Genomic DNA, 19,378 nt, shown 5'->3' on the forward strand with positions numbered 1-19,378 from the left:
TGTGTGTGTGTGTGTGTGGTTTCTTTGTGTTAGTTATCCATTTTTTCTTGCATCTCATCGAGTTTTCTTACAATCCATGTTTGAAATTCTTCTTCTGTCATTTTAGTGTTCTGAATTTGGTTAACGTCCATTGCTAGAGAGCTGGTGTTCCTCTTTGGGGGTGTGCTTTCCATTTGATTCTTCATACTTCCAGAGTTCTTTCGCTGAGTCCTTCCTGTTTGGATCAGCCGTTGTTTCCCACCTTTTAGTTTTCGTTTGGAAAGTAACAAGCCCTGTGTAGGCTCTGTTCCAGTAGATGCTGTAGGAGCAAGGCAGATCGCAGCTGTTGCCTACCAACTTGGTACTGGCACAAGAACAAGAACATTGACCAGTGGAACAGAACTGGGAACCCAGATATTAAACCATCCTCATATAGCCATCTAATCTTTGACAAAGCAGACAAAAATGTACACTGGGGAAAAGAATCCTTATTCAATAACCGATGCTGGGAAAACTGGATAGCCACACGTAGAAGACTGAAACAGGATCCACACCTTTCACCTCTCACAAAAATCAACTCACGGTGGGTAACTGACTTAAACCTAAGGTGTGAAACTCTTAGAATTCTAGAAGAAAATGTTGGAAAAATTCTTACAGATATTGGCCTAGGCAAAGAATTTATGAAGAAGACCCCACAGGCAATCACGGCAACAACAAAAATAAATAAAAGGGACCTGATCGAATTAAAAGCTTCTGCACAGCCAAAGAAACTGTCACGAGAGCAAACAGACAACCTACAGAATGGGAGAAAATTTTCACATGCTACTCATCCAATAAAGGGCTGATAACTAGAATCTATTTAGAACTCAGGAAAATCAGCAAGAAAAAATCAAACAACCCTATCAAAAAGTGGGCAAAGGACAAGAACAGAAACTTTTCAAAAGAAGACAGAATAATGGCCAACAAACATGTGAAAAAATGCTCAACATCTCTAATCATCAGGGAAATGCAAATCAAAACCACAATAAGATATCACTTATCTCCAGTGAGAATGGCTTTTATCAAAAAATCCCAAAACAATAAATGTTGGCATGGATGTGGAGAGATAGGAATACTCATACACTGCTGGTGGGACTGCAAACTAGTACAACCTCTATGGAAAGCAATATGGAGATACCTCAAAGAGATACAAGTAGATCTATGATTTGATCCAGCCATCCCATTACTGGGCGTCTATCCAAAAGAACAAAAGACACTCTATGAAAAAGACACCTGCACCCGAATGTTTATAGCAGCACAATTCACAATTGCAAAGATGTGGAAACAACCCAAGAGTCCATCAATACATGAGTGGATTAATAAAATGTGGTATATGTATACCATGGTGTACTATTCAGCCATAATAAACAATAGTGATATAGCACCTCTTGTATTTTCCTGGATAGAGCTGGAAGCTATCCCAAGAATGGAAAAATAAGCACCACATGTACTCACCATCAAATTAGTTTCACTGATCAACACCTAAGTGCACATATAGGAATAACATTTATCAGGCGTCTGGCAGATGGAAGGGGGGAGGAGAGGATGGGTATATACATACATAATGAGTGTGATGTGCACCGTCTGGGGGATGGACACACTTGAAGCTCTGACTCGGGGAAGGGGAGAAGGGTAACATACGTAACCTAAACATTTGTACCCTCATAATATGCAGAAATAAAAAAAAAAGAACCTGAGATAACATGTTTTTTTTTTGGTAATCCTTCTCTGCGAGATAGATATGATAATAGGCCTTTTATGGGCAAGAAACAAAGGTTCAGGTAGGTCAGCTGACCTAGAGCCCTGGAGATTGAGCTAGGAGGCCATGCTTTCTGCATAGTGTTATGCCCTGCATTTATATGTGTGAAGAAACAACTGCAGCTTAGGCACAGATATGGTGCTTCACAGGTTCAAAGGAGAAAGATACTCTTTCTGGATAGAGTGATGGAAGAAAGCTTGAGGACAGAGATGGAACCTGAACTGCTGAGAAGGGGCCAGGGGAGTCCGCCAGGGATAGCATATGGTGGAAGTTCCCAAAAGGTCCAACCTTGGTAGGAACCTAGGAGGATACTGTAGCAGGGGTGAAGGGAAATGAGGATGGGGAAGAGGGATGCAATCAGATATGACAGGTTCTTGTAAGTTAGTTTACAGGTAAAGTTTGCTACGGCACACATTTAGACCCAAGTCATAATCAAAGCTGTGCTTTTGGAACGTGGTCCTGAGGGCCATGTGTGCATGGATTGGAGAGAGGTGACTTTAAATTTAAGTAGGATGGAAGTTGTGGGCCTGGAGAGAGAGGTACAGACTGCTCAGATCCTCAGCATGGCAGAGATGCCCTTTGCCACTGGGCCCTAAGCTCGCTGCCAGTGTCATCCACCACACCTCTGCACAAAGCCCGGGCACTTCCCAGATACTGCTCCTGTGCGACTCTGCTCCGAACATGCTTCTCCCCACGCACCTTAAAGGCACACCTGGTCACTCTGTAGAAAGCCTTCTCTGCAGCCCACCCACCAGAATCACTGAGAGGTTTCCTTTCTGGTTATGCACTTCAGTTGGGGCTTAAAAAACAACAGCAAGGGTACTTATCTATTTTAAGTGTGAGGCCACTATGGTTTCTGCAGTTTGGAGGACCTCCTTTATACAACAGGTTAAAGGACAGATTAAAGCTTTTTTTTTTTTTTAAGGTTGTTAATATTTGTACCAATGTTACTTGAGTTGTTTATCTACTTAAATATTTAATTATACAAAAGTTTATCTGTTTCATTATAAATGCAACATGGTACATGTTCACCAAGGCAAATTTAAAAAATACCAGAAAAGTGTGAGAAAGAAAGCAATCACCCGTTGTCACTGTTTTTAAATTTTATTCTTAATTGATTTTTTTCTTTGTTTAATGTAGCTGTGATCTCTATGATCTCTATATATCTCTGTGTCTATACATGACAAATAGATCTATATGATATGGATATTTAGATATAAACAGATAGATCATAAGCACTTTCATAGCTCTCCAACCTATTCAAATGTCGTCTTTGATGGCTTCATAGCATTACATTGTATAAATATGTAACAATTTTTAATACTATTTTTACAATATTTCACACTTGGACCATATCCAACTTTGTTATAAATAATTTTATAGTATAATCTTTGTATGCAGAACATTTTGAAACTAAGGCTTTGTCTATAGGTTAGATTCCTGAAAGTGGAATTATTGACCCATAGGGTATAGGGGTATTTTTCAGCATCTTGACCAATTGTTTTCAAAACAACCATTTGCACTCCCACATGCTGTGTAGGAAAGACACCTTGCTCTGGGCCAATCTTAATCTGTTTTTTTCCATTAAAGTAATTTGGGGCAGGACAGTTTATATTGCCTGCATTTTAACCTCAGTAAGTGACTGTTTTGTGCGTGTTTGAATTATTTATGACTATCAAGATAAATAACCAAATAATCAGAGATTCTTATTATATATTTAGGTTTCAACATCCAGGAGGCATTGACCAGGATTTTAACAACAGCAGTAACAATACGTGAGCGAATCCTTATTACCCAGCTTTTAACCATCTTTATCCTGGAAACGAATCTCTATTTTTGACTTTTTAGAGTTGCATATGCTCCGGCCTAATGCAAGGAAAGCGTTAGAGGTGATTTGGGAATATGAATGTATATAAATTTTAGGTAACAAAGGCTTTTCAAATAAATAAAATTGTCTATAAAATCATTTTGAATATGACTGTGGCTCTTACACCTTTCCAATACCTGACTTCACTATTGATGAACAAGAAAATTTAATGAATCAACTAAAAAGCTGCAAAACATTTTTCAAATTTTGCTACCTATCATTCTATGTTTTAGCAGAAGTGGGAAACAACAGTTTATTGTTTTCTGATGTGCCTTTACATGTTAAGACACTTACAAATGCCTATTGGTTGGTCTTTGCATGGCTATTGGGGCTTATTGACTTTTCAGTTGTGTTTCTTACCTCACCATTAAGGAATCAGGGTTGTACTTGAGTACTGAAATTATTTCATAGCACTTGTTTTTCATATTCTATTACACCTTTATTAAGCCATATAAAAGTAGTTTGCTTGTGTATAACTGCTGGGTACACCGCCTGCAATTCCAAGTAAGATAAAGAGAATGGAATTTAAAAGAGAATGGAATTTTGAGAGTGAGAGTGGGAAGAAGAAAGTGTGAACATATTTTTTTTGATGCAAATTATTTTTTTGTAACAAAGAGAAATGAACTATTTGGTCTGACCAAGCAAAAAAATACTCACTGAACTAATTAATATATGAATGAATGAATTAATCCACTTACAATTTTGTGGTTTATTTATTATTAATAAATTTGAATCTCAAACCTTTTTTTTCCTCTGGTGTTTTTAAGCCTGCTTCCAGGGCTTTTCTCATTTTATATTCGAATGCCAGTCACTATTATTCATTTTTCCTTACCCTTTCTGATGCTTCCAGAGACACAATCTGACCCCACAAACCTTACCTCCTGTCACTGGTGGGGGCCGGGTGCATCAGGAGCCGCAGGCACACAGATGGCCTGCCTGAGGCATGGCGGCCAGTGACTGCAGGGAGACTTCTAGCAGTCAGTGAGGGGCAGCTGTTCCTTCCTTCTCCATTTTCCTTTGCTGGGTTCTGGGACTGAAATGAACCTCCATTCCCAGCCCTTGTGAGGGAAAAGTGGTAAGTGAGCTGTATCCCTGGGTAGATTTTGGAAGTGATGAAATTGACAAATCATGCTAACTTTAAAATCAACCATTAAAATGGTGTTTTTTTCTTTTTAAATTTCCAAAGAGAAGTTTGGGAGGGAGATAAACAGAAATATACAACATTTAGTACCCCTGAGCTGTCTTTCTGTGGAGAATATGGAGCTCAAGTCCTGCATCCTGCTGATCTGTGTCCTTCATCCTATTCACCAATGTCACACTTCATCATCAATTAGCACTTCCCTCGGGAAAGCTAGATTTACCCAAACCCCTTCTCTCCCTGGCTTATTTCCAGAAGAAGTAAGATCATTGATATATTTCAGTAGCTGGAGAAACAGTGATCTCTGTACTCTGAACACAATTTCTGGGTTTCACAGGAGTGGAGAGAGGATGAGGGTGACTTGGGGTTGGAAGAGAAAAGAATAAGGCGGATAAGATAGGATAATAAGACAGATAAATGTTCAGACCTAAACATTTATGACGAGGAACAATGTTCCAGAAAGACAGATCCTCCCTAAGTACTGAAAAGCCCTGAAGTGAGCTGCCACCTGGGGAAAGAGGTTCACCCCCCTTGGGGGACTCTGCTTCTCTGAGCCAAGATATGTTCCGTCTGCATGGACAATTCATGCACACTCCCGGCCCACAGGACTGGCCTGGGGCTGACAAAATCTCTCCACCAAACTTCAGTCAGGCTTCTCTGAGCCCTCTTCTTGACTAGACAGACCTCGGCCTTGTCACCCCACCCCCTGCAAAACCCCGTTTCAGCAAGGATCCTGCTAAGTCAGTTTAGAGAGAATTTCCCCATCCATGATATCTTACCACCCTTAATATCTGCTCAAGTTCTTCATCTCTCAGCTTCGATTAGTGAGTCCTTGTCTTGCCCTCAGCAAGAATCCTAAGTCGGTTTAGCAAGGATCCCCTTCCCACGATGTGTCAATAATTTTCCTTCCACTGACACCCTCAACTTTGCTCCTTGGCTACAAATCGCCAGCTGTCTTTGCTGTAATACAGAGTTAAGTGCAATCTCTCTCCCCTATTGTAATACCCCTGTAACAACAGTCTAGAATATAGTTTTCCTCATCATTTTAACGAGGGTCAGATGAATTTTTTATTTGACAACCTGGCATATCAAACAGGAGCCTAAGGCTCCTAAATCACGCTGACCTTGGTAGCTGACCTTGTCAGTTTGGAATATGACCTGATTGGAAGTGCGACGTGGCTGAGGTGAGTGCCTGCAGGACCAGATGACACTCCCTCCGGCCCTGAAGCAGCCTGGGGACCTTGTGCCAGGACCCACCTTCCTGGCCCCCCGCCCTGCCAACCAGCTCCAGCTCCAGCTCCCAGGCGTCGCTCTCCGACGCCCCTCGCCGCTCAGAGCCGCGGGCTCTGCAGTCCCGGCCGCAGCCCTCCGTCCGCAGGTCCCGACTCGCGGGAAGTGCCCTCGCCCGGGGCCTCCGGCCGGCCGGGCCGTGCCGACCCGCTCCCCGCCAGCCCCAAGAGAGGCAGCGGCCTGCTGGCTGGTTTCTCATTTCGAAATCACGCTTTGTCCTGCAAATTTTGTATTTTGTCTATTTTAGGTCAAATAACTCCGCAAATACGTAAATAAGTAATCTGGTCACTTGCAGCGACTGAGGGGAGAGGGCATGCGCCTTGCAGCCGAGGTGACGGAAGTAGGGGGGGGTTAGATCCCTCGGAGGCTGAGCCACCACCTCCCGCCGCTGCGCCAGGGCCCACCCCCAGAGGAACACACGCCGCTCTGATTGGCCCGGACGGGCTTGGGGCCGCCCGCCCTGTGGGCTCTGGGCTAAAGGCCACACCTTTCGCCCCGCGGCCTCCGCGACCGCCGCGCCCGCCTCGCTCGGCCATGGGCGCCGCTGGCTCCTTGGCGCTGGCCGGGCTCAGCCTCCCTGTCCTGCGCCTCCCTGCACAGCCCCGGCCGCGGTGGCTCGGGGTCGCCGCGCTGGGTCTGGCCGCGGTGGCGCTGGGGGCCGTAGCCTGGCGCCGTGGGCGACCCAGGCGGCGCCGGCGGCTGCAGCAGGTGGGCACCGTGGCGCAGCTCTGGATCTACCCGATCAAGTCCTGCAAAGGGGTGCCGGTGAGCACGGCGGAGTGCACCGCCATGGGGCTGCGCAGCGGCCACCTGCGGGACAGGTACGGCCGAACCGGGGCGCGGGGGAACGATGATGACCCCGCTCTGGGCAAGGCGGTAGAGGGCGGTGGGAAGCAGGGGAGGTCTGCGGAGTACCCTACAGGTCCTTCTTCCCCTTACAAAGAAACTGGGAGCTGGGCGGGACAAGGACACAGAGAAAAAGTGATCCTCATCACCCAAGAGCAGATCCCGGGTACACTGGACTCTGACTCTGCGTCCTTACCCGCTCTCCCGAGATGGGCGTATTTCCACCTCCCGCTGGCTCTTTGGCCTCATGTGCTTCTGATGAGATGTGTTGTCCGTCCCTATCTGCCAGTGCGCGATTAAATTTAATCGCGGTCTAGTGGATTTGGCGAGCTTCAAGGGAGTGGTTCGGTCACTTTGTTTTTAGTGACTTTCTTGAGATCTTGAGGAAAGTTGGAGCGGTGCAGTCCTCAAAGAGCGCACCAAGGCGGAGCACATAATGATGACAGCAGTTGAATACCTTCCTGCAGCTTAAGAAGTGCTATTGCGTATGCTGTTTTCCCCCATCCTCTGAAGCACTCTTTTGTGAATAAAGAAACTGAGTTCAGAGCCACACAGCAGTGGAACCAGGACTCTTTGTTTTCTTTAGCACACTGGGGTTTTGTAAATAGCGATTTTATTAATGGCCCTATCTGGGTTCTGAGAGCTGTGTGGATTCCTGGGGCTCAACGAAGGTTGCAAAACTCCAGAGTGGCTTTGTTCTCTTTTGAGTCTGCCTTCGGGCCAGCTCCGGGCCTCATTGGGAGGCTACACTTCAAACTCCTTCCCAGAGCAGCTCAGCTAGTGACACTGGACTGGTGGGGGCTGTACCCTTTCTCTTACCAGCTCCCCAGGCAGAGAGCAACTCAGGACATAGTTGAAAGGTGAGCTATGAGACTTTGCTTCAGGAAGGAGGCCAAGAATCCTAAATATTCCATGGTTTGTACAGTGGACTCTGAAGGATGGTAGAATTTATTGCATTTGTTTGTTTTTGTAGGTCCCAGAGGCAAAGGGCATTGTAATTTTATTGTATAGATGCCAAAAGCATTTATTGAGCTCATTACAACAGATGAGCAACAAGAGCTGGCATTTGTACTAGACACTATGGTAAATTCTTTATTTTGTCATCACATACTCCCAGAAAGTGTGACCAAGAGAAGCCAACCCAGGCTTACAGTCCTAGATGATAACCCACGCAGTGGAGGTTGTCACAAGTCTCAGGTAGCACAGAGGAAGCAGTAGGAAGCTGTCTGGGGCAGTCAGGGAGGACTTCACAGAGGAAATAACAGCTTGAGCTGAAAACTGGAAAATGGTTATGGACTTTCTAGACAAATAAATTGGGAGAAGAACATTCTAGAGAGAGGGAATAAGCCGGGCAAAGACATAGGGTTTGAGAGGATGGGGCATGCTGGTGGAAAGGCTGGCATACTCTGAAGTATTTACCAAAAAAAAATTGAAAACAGGGACTTGATGAATGTTCTTTGCAGCATTGAATGTTGAACGCTCATTGCAACATTATTCACAACAGCCAAAGGTGGAAATAACCCAAGCATCCATCGATGGATGAGTGGATGAACGAAAATGTGGTAGACACACACGATGGAATATTATTCAGCCGTAGAAAGGAAAGAAGTTCTGATATATGTTACAACATGGATGGACCTTGAAAACATAATGCTTATTAAAATAAGCCAGACACAAATGGACAAATATTGCATGATTCCAATTATGTGAAATATGTAGAATCGACAAATTCATAGAGACAGAAAGTGGATTAGAGGTTACCAGAGGCTGGGAGAGGGGGAAATGAGCAGCTGTTGCTTAATGGGTACAGAGTTTCTGTTTGGGATGATGGAAAGCTTTTGCAAATAAAATGGTGATGGTTGCACAACACTGTGAATGTACTTAACGCCATGGTTACAATCACATTTTTAAAAATTCCATTCTCTGTTGTTGGACACTTGGGTTGTTTCCACCTTTTAGCGTTGTGAATAATGCTGTAAAGAACATTAATGCACAAGTATCTGTTTTACACCCTGCTTTCAATTCTTTTGGGTCAAGACCTAGAGTATACTAGGTATTTTATGTTCTATATCTTTTGCTACAATTAAAAAATCTCTATAAAAGACTGACATGTGTGAAGGTGTGGGAGGTAAGATTGGCTGGGGAAACAGCTGTATTATGAAGGGCCTTGCACAGGTTGCTTAAGAGTTAGTTTTATTTAGAAAGCAGTAACCATGGAGGGATTTTGAATGAGGGGATCATTCTGACAAGATCAGCATTTTAGAAAGATCAGATTGCCATTATTACCAGGAAGAAATATTAGAAAGAATACTTATGTGTGGTCCTAAGGATTTGGGACAGAATAGGGCTTGGCTCTGTCTCTTTGCAGAAGGAAGGTCTGATAAAATGGCAATTAAGGAAAGGGTTTACACTAACCATATTTTTCTAGTGTAGTTGGACAACTGAACCATCATAACCTGCTGGAAGTGATGCAAAAAATATCTTTAATAACCTAAAGTATTTGCCATATTTTTTGCTTCTGTCTGAGAACCCCAATAGCACATAATTGTAGTGGTTTGATCAGTGTGTACTGAAATGATTGAAATGCCAATGTTTAAAATGCCAACTTCCTCGGTAGCTGAGAGGTAACCTACACAAACGTGTTGTTCTTTTTCTGGAAATGCTTCTTTCTATTGCTCTAATTTCTCCATTTATCTTTTTTTCTAGGAAGTACCTCTAGACCAAGAGTATTGGCTCACAAAAATATTGACTAGATTAACAATAGACCATTGTGCCGATGGCAGAATGCACAGCATTGAATATTGAAACAACATCTTTTAATAGGTGGTGGGGTGGGGTAGAACTGGCAAGGTGTAAGTGACACTGTGTGCTGCCCAAGCGAATCCCACGCTGTGTGAACAGGGCAACAGTCTTGTCACTTCCGTCAAGAAGAGCACAATGCCTATAGGGTGTCAGGCGCTGTACTTCCTCATGCTCCTAAAGTCTTCCTGTGAAATAGAGTCTTGTCGTCTCCTTGAGGCATGTTTAATGAAAGTGATCAAGCTTTCTGGCAACTGAGATGGAAATATAACTAACATGTTTCATTTCTGTGCCATCAAGAAGCTCAAAATGTTCTGCAGATATTATGTCAGATGCTTGAGTGGTTATTAAACCCTTTGAAATTGACTGACAGAATCAGTCCTGCATGCTGCTGAGTTGATATTTAGGACAGACAGACACACACACCCCACAAACTCTCACACACACCAGGCTTACGGGAAGGAAATCGAAGATGACAGTGTATAATTGAAGGTCTCTCAAAGTCCGGCTGCCTGTCATGGTGGTCCACACATATCCTGTGTTTTGAAAATGGCAGGTTTTGGCTTGTGATCAACCAGGAGGGAAACATGGTTACTGCTCGCCAGGAACCTCGCCTTGTCCTGATTTCCGTGACGTGTGATGGTGACGCCCTGACTCTCAGCGCAGCCTACACGAAGGACCTGCTGCTGCCCATCAAAGCGCCCACCACAAATACAGTGCACAAATGCAGGTAAGGAAAGGGCAGGTCTCAGACCCTGTGTGAATAATTATTCATGCAATTTTGAGAAAGCGTGAACTATGGAGGGAATCCTGAGAAACATTACCAATACTTACCCGTTGATTGCCACTGTGCCATATGCAGGGCCAAGTCCTCAACACCATGAGATCTAAAAGAGGGAGAAACAAGGAAGCAGCTTCAGAAGCTTGTGTTGTGGGGATGAAAGACACAACAGTCTCATGTAAAAAACCATGGAAACAAAAGCATGTCAGCAAGAGAAAAATAATACCACCGAAGGATGAAGCACAAAAATGAGGTGGGAGTGGTGGGGAGAGCATCCTAGAAGAGGTGAGGTTAGATTTACGTATTATTGTCATACAACTTTCCCTACTCTGCTTGGAAAAACTGAGTACCTTCCAAGTCTGAGTTAGGAAAGGAGTAGCAAATGGCTGTGACCCATGATATTTAGTTCTAATGAGAGGAAGTTTCCAAAATAAGAAAAGAACAGCTGCAATCAGAAGAGAGATCCAGCCTGCAGCTGCCCATGGTCAGTGTCAGACTGAGGGTGGAGATTCAGCCCAGGAGGGCGCTGTGTGCAGAAGCTCCTTCCTCAACGTCAGAAGGGCTGCAAGATCACTTTGGGTAGTATGGACATTTTAACAATGTTGATTCTGCCGACCCATGAGCACGGTATGGTTTTCCACCTGTTTACGTCCTCTGCTATTGCCTTCCTCAATGTTTCATAGTTCTCCCTGTAGAGGTCTTTTACCTCCTTAGTTAAATATATTCCTAGGTACTTAATTTTCTTTGTTGCTATTGTGAAGGGAATTGAGTCTTTGATTTGGTTCTCGGTGTGACTGTTGTTGGCGTATATGAAAACCTCTGATTTGTGTGTATTGATTTTATATCCTGAGACTTTACTGAATTCATTTATCAATTCCAGGAGCCCCTTGGTTGAATCCATGGTGTTTTCTAGATATAGTATCATATCATCAGCAAAGAGTGAGAGTTCAATCTCTTCTTCCCCATTTGGATGCCCTTAATTCCGCTCTCTTGCCTGATTGCTGTGGCCAGGACTTCCAGCACTATGTTGAATAGAAGTGGAGAGAGTGGGCAACCTTGTCTGGTTCCAGTTCTAAGTGAGAATGCTTTGAATTTTTGCCCATTCAGTATGATGTTGGCTGTGGGTTTGTCATAAATGGCTTGTATCATTTTTAGGTAAGCCCTGTCTATGCCTATTTTGTTAAGCGTTCTTATCATAAAAGGGTGTTGAATTTTGCCAAATGCTTTTTCTTCATCTGTTGAGAGGATCATATGGTCTTTGTTTTTGCTTCTATTTGTATGGTGAATTACATTTATAGATTTGTGTATGTTGAACCATCCCTGCATCTCTGGGATGAAGCCCACTTGGTCGTGATAGATTATTTTCTTGATAAGCACCTGGATTCGATTTGCTAGGATTTTGTTGAGAATTTTTGCATCTATATTCATAAGGGATATTGGTCTGTAGTTTTCTGTTTTCCTTTTTTGTTGCGTCCTTTCCTGGTTTTGGTATCAGGGTTATGTTGGCTTCATAAAATGTGTTGGGGAGGAATCCATCCTTCTCGATGCTGTGGAATAATTTCTGCAGGATAGGCACCAGTTCTTCTTTGTAGGTGTGGTAAAATTCGGGTGGGAAACCATCTGGTCTGGGACTTTTCTTTTTTGGAATGTTTTTTATTGCTGTTTCAATTTCAGTCCTTGATATTGATCTGTTCGGGAATTCTATTTCTTCCTGGTTGAGCCTAGGGAGGCTTGTGTACTAAAAATTTGTCCATTTCCTCCACATTTTCCAGTTTGTGTGCATAAAGGTTTTTGTAATATTCATAAATTATATCTTGTATCTCCGTGGCATCGGTTGTAATTTCTCCTTTTTTGTTCCTGATGGAGCTTATTAGAGATTTTTCTTTTCTGCTTTTCGTTAGTCTAGCCAAAGGTGTGTCAATTTTGTTTATTTTTTCAAAGAACCAACTTTTTGTTTTATTAATCTTCCGTATAGTTTCCCTGTTGTCAATTTCATTTAGTTCTGATTTGATCTTATTAATTTCACTTCTTCTGCTACGTTTGGGGTCGATCTGTTCTTCTTTTTCCAGCTCTTTGAGTTGATTCTTAGGTTGTCTATTTGTGAGTACAATGCGCACCATCCGGGGGATGGACACACTTGAAGCTCTGACTTGTGGGGGGAAGAGGGCCAAGGGCAATGTACATAACCTAAACATCTGTACCCTCATAATATGCTAAAGTAAAAGAAAATTGCAATAAAAAAATAATAAAAAAACACTTCCATTCACTTAGAGAAAGCAAAAAAAAAAAAAAGAAGGACTGCAAGGAAGCAGTTATTCTAGGAAAACAGCTTTGCCTCTAAGAAATCATGTCTAGGCTTGATTTCTTATCTCCATTATGGGAAAATTAAAGTTTGATCTAATTATACTCTTATTACAGTTTCCACATGTTGAATTAAAATGCAGTGTAAATGCTAAATGTAGTCCATAGCCTATGATAGGAAATAATATCATATCAAAAAATGTCATCTGGCACGATGGCTCATGCCTGTAATCCTAGCATTCTGGGAGGTTGAGGCAGGAGGATTGCCTGTGGCCAGGAGTTTGAGACCAGTCTGAGCAAGAAAGAGCTAGACCCCCTTTCTACAAAAAATAGAAAACTTAGCTCGGCATGGTGGCGCATGCCTGTAGTCCCAGCTACTCGGGAGGCTGAGGCAAGAGGATCACTTGAACCCAGTGATGACGTCACTGTACTCTAGCCTGGGTGACAGAGGGAGACCCTGTCTCAAAAAAAAAAAAAAGAAAAAAGTTACCTTAAAAATGTCAAAGAATGTATTAAAAGTTCAAATATTGTAATACCTGTAAAATTTCTATTGTAACTTATAATTTTAAACATAATGTTTTCATTGGAGTTTGGTAGTTTTTCTGATTATAAAAGTAATACATATTCATTGTTGAAAAATTGGGAAATACCAAAAAAAGGAGGAAAACAAAAACTGTGATAACTATAATTAAATATTTTGGCATATTTTCTTTCTGTCTTTATGGCTACTTAAAGAATACTTTAAGTACCAAATCGAAATACAGACAGTCCCTGGGTTACCAATGACCCAACTTACAAATGGGCTCCCAAGGCCTCCCATAGGAATAATTTATAATTAAATAGATTAATAATGGGGGAACTAGTTTTTTCCGCACATGCCACATGTCGTAAGCGGTTCATTGGCGCAGCCTCTTTACACAGTGGCTGGGCTCTTTGTTTCTGCAGCCGCTTACACACAGCGTCACTTTCGTCTTACCTTTTTTATTCAATTTTGTGAGTCTGGGTTTACCCTTATATCCACGCCTCCAAAGCGAAAGTCCACTGCAAGTCCAGGTGAGCCTGCAGCGAAGAGAAGGCGATCACAGTGAAATAATCGTTTGAAGAAAGGCCAGACACCATCATTCACTGGGCAAACTTAGGCTTCAGTCACTTGACTGTTGGAACAATTATAAAGGATAAAATGAGAATAATGGAACATGTGAAAGGCAGTGCTCCAATGAAAGCATTAATTATTACTAAGCAGCGTAGTGGATTAATTATTGGAATGGACAGGTTATTATTGATTTGATTAGAAGATCAAAATAAGTATAACATTTCTATTAGCCTAGTGTTGATGCAACACCAGGTGAGTATTAACCTTTAATATTCTTTTATGAAATTTCTCCTATCTCCTATCTAACCTTTTTGTATGAGTTTGTTTTTATGTTCTGTTTATTTTAATTAAAAGAAAGAGCACAATAGTTTCTGTAACTTACTACAGTACATGGGTATTATTATAGTATTACACTGTATTATTATTACAATGTATGAACCATTATAGTATTGCTATTATTATTATTACAATATATGCACTGTTAGTCAGGGGTCTGAGTTACATACAAATCTGACCTAAAGACATTCTCATCTGTAACCTGGGGACCGCCTATTATACCAAAAAAAAAACAAAAAAAACCCTCCTGAATACTGTTTATATACTTAAGTTGATATGTTAAGTATTTTTTCATATTGTTAAAAAATCTTTAAAAATATCATTTTCACACTGGAAAAATATTTTATTCTGTGGATGACCTTTAATGCATTTTAACAATCCCCCATGATTACATATTTGGATTGTTTTTAATGTTTTCCAGGTATGAAGAAGAATGTGATGAATATCATGGCATGAATATTTGTTCATATGTCTTATTATTCCCATAGGAAAAGACTGCTAGCAGTGGTTTCATTTGAAATAAGAGTGGATCCTAAAGCCTGTTGACACATGTTGCTAAATTGTTTGCAGAATGGTTTCACCAGCTTATATAGCCATCAGTTTCTGAACGTTTCTGTATGCTTTTTAACCGTTATGTTCAAAAATATTTTGCCATTTTTATGGGCAAAAATGGTAATTTCTTGTTAATTTAATTTGCATTTTTGATTGTATGAGGTAAACTTTTAAATATGCCTATTATAATTTGTATTTCATGTTTGTCCATATCCTCGTTCATATTTGTTTGCCATGGTTAGATGCTTAACCATACTTTATTATAGTTAAATTTTTTTTAATTTAATTTTTAATTCTTTTAAAATTGTGTAAAAACTTTTTTCACAATCCTGTATGGGCATCAGATCTGTGCCGCAAAGAGTAAACAAAGGCATGTGGGGAAGCTGCAAAATGAAGAGGCTCAGACATGGCACTAGGACACAGGCTCTCTGAGCAAAGATTCCAAGGACCATCTGGACTCAGGTTTGTTTTGGCAGCCCAGAACGTTCTCTCGCGAGGGAGTTGTAAGCTCAGCTCACAGTTTCCTAAAGATTTCTGATGAGCTCTTGGGACCCTAGAGTCACTATCAGAAGGTCATGATCGTAGCCAGTACATCTGTTTTCATGGTCAAGGTTGTTACTTGATCTTCTCACCGACTATGCCTGCTACTAATGAGATATAGACAATTAGGGCCTTTTAAAATGGATTATTCAGGCAAACAGCTTCAAACCATGCATGCCTACCTCATCTTTGTCAAAGGTTTTAGGAGCATTTGGAATTGTTTTTTTCTTTTTTCTTTTTTTGCTTGGACTCTTTGGGACAGTGTGCAAGAGGAATGCTGGGTCCAGGGATATGGCTGAGGCTGCTCAGAACTCACAAGAAATGTAGGAGGAGCAGGAAGAAAACAGAGAACAAATTCTGCTCATTCAAAGGCCTCAAGTTCCAGATTAGTATCAACCCAAACCCTAAGACCTATCACACATAGAGATTGCCGTGGAAATCAGTGCCAGAGATGTTGAAGTGGCCTAAGATAAAAGCAAAAGCTTTAACTCAATAAAGACAATTACTGCCAACTAAAGCCCCAAAGAACTCAAGCAGGCTTCCTGTCTACCTACTCACTGCATGCCTTCTGACCTTCCTGTAAAAGCAACTAAGGAAAGCCCCAGGCTGCTGAATGGCAGGGCCCCTGAGAGGGGGGCTTTGCGGGCTGTAAGGGTTTGACTCTGCGAAAAGGGGCTAATTTTTTTTGCACAGGCGCCATCAAGGGACATCTAAAAGGAGATGACCCTCAAGACTGTCTCCATATAGGTTTTGGTAATGCTACCATTGCTCAAGATGCTTCTGAAATTTACATTGAGACATTAAATTACACAGACACTCATTTCTGGAAATCTTCACCCTCTTACAGTAAATTTAACTTTTGCAAAAAGCAAAAACATCACCTGAAGCTAAGTCCAGTGAATAAGGTGATCAACCTGTATAGAACCATTTTTTTGGTTTAAAATACGACATTAGGCTTAAAAGTAGTAATAAGTAAATATGATAATATTAGGTTAGAATGTATGTTACTTCCCAAGGTGAATGCTTTGAAAGGTAATACCCTTTTGGATATGTGAATTTGGGCATGTTTATTTTATTTTATTTATTTTTCGTTTTGATCTAGAAAAGAGTAAGGCAGCTGCTCCCGGTGTTTGTGGATAAACGGTCTCATTACTCCAAAGCCCTTGCATGTGTATTCAGCCCTCTGACTCTCGGGAGGTCAGTTTAGAATGGGTGGGATGAGAGTGTGTGAAAATGCAGCAAGCCGTGTATGCCAATAAAAAGTTTTCTATGAAAACTTTGAGTACAACTAATCTCACAGCTTAATGCAGTAACCAAAACACTACTAGTAATAATTTCTCATTTTATGTAAAGAGCAATTACATAAAATTATATAAAAATAGAGGATCCTATATCCTTAATATGCTTTGCAATATAAAAATCCATTTATACATTATTGTTAGAGGTTGGATGCCTTTGATTAAATATTTAATTTATGGAGTAATTATATAAAGATAGCTTGAAATAACTGGGAGAGGAAGGAACCCCTAGAATAATTACGACCACTGCTGAGCACATCCCAATATTAGAATTGTTTGGGGGGACTTAAAGCTTGGCCCTAATCCTCACAACAAAGTTGTGCTTTTATTCCCATTTTATAGATGAAGAAACTGAGTCTTAGGATGAGAGAATATCACCAGTCATAGACCCAGGCATTTGTGGAAACAGGATGCACACCTGAGTAAATCTTCCTGACTCCCCTATACTTTCCCAAACTTCGGGTTCTTGTATAACGCCACCATGATATAGGCCAAACCACACAGACACCTGTAGTTTTATTTACTTAATATTTGTCTTTGATTCAGCTTTAAAACAAAACAACCCTTAAACACATTTATTTTAAAAGGAAAATCTATATAATTTGACAGGTATAGAAGGTAACTGAAACAATATGGCACAAAAAGAAAGTTACCAAATCCTAGCTAGAAACTGTTGCCCACTGAGGTCTCTGGACCTGAGTTCTCTTCTTTCTATGTTAGCAGAGGTAATTATCAAGTGTTGCTAAAAGTGAAGGATTTATTATCACTAAACTGAAGAAAATCACTTTCTCTGTTCGATTTGCACTTATTGACTGTTGTATTCAGCTGCTAGCTACAGTTATCCTGAACACCCACAGTGGTAATGATCCTACACTTGGGGAAACGCTGACCTACACCACGGCATTTATTTCTTCCATACGGCTGTGAAATTCACATAACCCCAAACAGTCCTGCACACAGCTATATATTGGGGAAGTGGGACTTCAAATCTTACAGAGTTATTGCTAGCAATCAACTCCAGTGAGTTATTGTTACCTATAATGTTTTAGACTTTATAGAACATTTTCATATACATTGCCGTTATTAATATTTTACTGGCCAAGTATAGCCAGGCCTGTCAATAAAGATTTCTGGTTGCTATTCAGCTGGGTGAACCAGATTTTGCAATAATTATTAGTTTACTTTATACTGATATGGTAGTTTTCTTCAATTCAGTACATTTCCAAATATATTATCTCACTTCAGCCTCCCTGCATTCCTTCTGGGTAGGGAGACACAGGTATGCATCACTTGATTTTAAAAATGGGGAAAGGAGGGCTTAAAATGTTTTCATCTTCATGTGGGCTTGTACTAAAATCACGTCTTCCGATAATTAGGGAATGACAGCACCATCACGGCTTGGTGTAGCTTTTCTGGTATGTCCCAGACATATTAGGACGTACACATTTTCAAAGCTGTGCCTGTCCTTTGCTGCTGTCACCTCTGCAGGGTGCATGGCCTGGAGATCGAGGGCAGGGACTGTGGCGAGGCCGCCGCCCAGTGGATAACGAGCTTCCTGAAAACGAAGCCCTACCGCCTGGTGCACTTCGAGCCTCACATGCGACCGAGAAATCCTCACCAAATCAAGGACGTGTTCCCGGCCAAAGGGCGGGTGAGAGGCCTGGCTTCCTCCACGCTTGGACAGCAGTCGCCCCCAGCCTGTAGGGCGCAGGCGGCATCTGATGAACCAGGCTCTGTTGTTTTGCCAGGCAGCCCCCAGCAGCCCTGGTCACAAGCAGCAGAGAGAAATAAAGCCCTTCCCTTGGGAGCATTATTTGTGTTTTTTGATGTGAGGGACTCTGCATTTGCTTTTCCCTTTGCACATCCACCGACCTATTTGTGTGAGCATTCTGGTGCCAAAAGTGTTTTCGAAACTGTTCTACACCAGTATCTGTTTTTCACTCCATTCTGCAATTTCACCTGGAGTCCAAACTGTTTACAGTTTGTTTGCGGTTGTGTGTCAGATTGCAGTCGAGCGAGTTGGTGGGGGTGTGGAGATGCACAGACTTCAAATGAGCAGGCTGGCCCATCCAGGAAGAAGGCTGCAAGGATTCATCATAAAAGGAGGGTCTAACTTTTACCATGGCCATAAAATTGTGGTCAACATAAATACTTAAAATTAATTGGCAAGTTGCATAAAAAATAATTGTCCATGGAATTAGTGAACATTCTAAGCAAACATAATGAGGTCATCAAACCCAATCACCTTATTAAACATTTGAGAAATTGGAGGCTTACACATGTGAGGTGATGTCCCCAAGGGCGCATGCTAGTGGCAGCTCTAGGATTCCGAGGCCATATTCCTTTCACTCTACCGTGCTATTCCTGTTACCTGCAAAGCTAAAGTTTCTGAGTCAATGTAACTTTTCTGTAAAAGGAACTGGAGAAATACTTAGAAAGACGGGGTGGGATGGGGTGGCTTAGGGAGGGCATTTCCTGGAACTAGACACATGAAACCCCTGAGAAAGTTTATGTGCCGTATATCATAGCAATTTCTGTTTCCTCTTCAGATTGCTTACCCAGATGCCAGCCCATTCTTGATTCTATCTGAGGCATCCTTGGCGGATCTCAACACCAAGCTGGAAAAGAAAGTTAAAGCAACTACCTTCAGGCCCAATATTGTACTTTCAGAGTGTGGAGTCTATGCGGAGGTAATGCTATGCCTAATGCCTCTTTCCTTGAATTTAACTTTTTTCTTTTTTTTTTTTATTTCAGCATATT

The 19,378-nt window shown here is 41.8% G+C and overlaps 2 protein-coding genes across 6 annotated transcripts in view; both read left to right on the top strand.

Annotated features, from left to right (window-relative positions):
• The window catches only part of MARC2 (mitochondrial amidoxime reducing component 2), a 45,891-nt gene extending 42,053 nt beyond the window's left edge, over positions 1–3,838 (top strand). Inside the window, exon 8 of the mRNA XM_012662193.1 lies at positions 3,499–3,838. The gene's annotated coding sequence lies outside the window, so the exon portion shown is untranslated. The remainder of the gene's footprint in view (positions 1–3,498) is intronic.
• A 2,745-nt stretch (positions 3,839–6,583) lies between these two features.
• MARC1 (mitochondrial amidoxime reducing component 1) overlaps positions 6,584–19,378 on the top strand; it is a 41,701-nt gene continuing 28,906 nt past the window's right edge. For all 5 annotated transcript variants that reach the window (XM_012662197.1, XM_012662195.1, XM_012662196.1 and 2 more), the window contains exons 1-4: positions 6,584–6,893; positions 10,274–10,447; positions 18,107–18,269; positions 19,168–19,308. In XM_012662197.1, the coding sequence (XP_012517651.1) occupies positions 6,607–6,893; positions 10,274–10,447; positions 18,107–18,269; positions 19,168–19,308 (765 nt within the window). In that variant the 5' untranslated portion in view covers positions 6,584–6,606. The remainder of the gene's footprint in view (positions 6,894–10,273; positions 10,448–18,106; positions 18,270–19,167; positions 19,309–19,378) is intronic.

Source organism: Propithecus coquereli, unplaced genomic scaffold (genome assembly GCF_000956105.1).
Source record: "Propithecus coquereli isolate 6110/MARCELLA unplaced genomic scaffold, Pcoq_1.0 Scaffold756, whole genome shotgun sequence".
Classification (NCBI taxonomy): domain Eukaryota; kingdom Metazoa; phylum Chordata; class Mammalia; order Primates; family Indriidae; genus Propithecus; species Propithecus coquereli.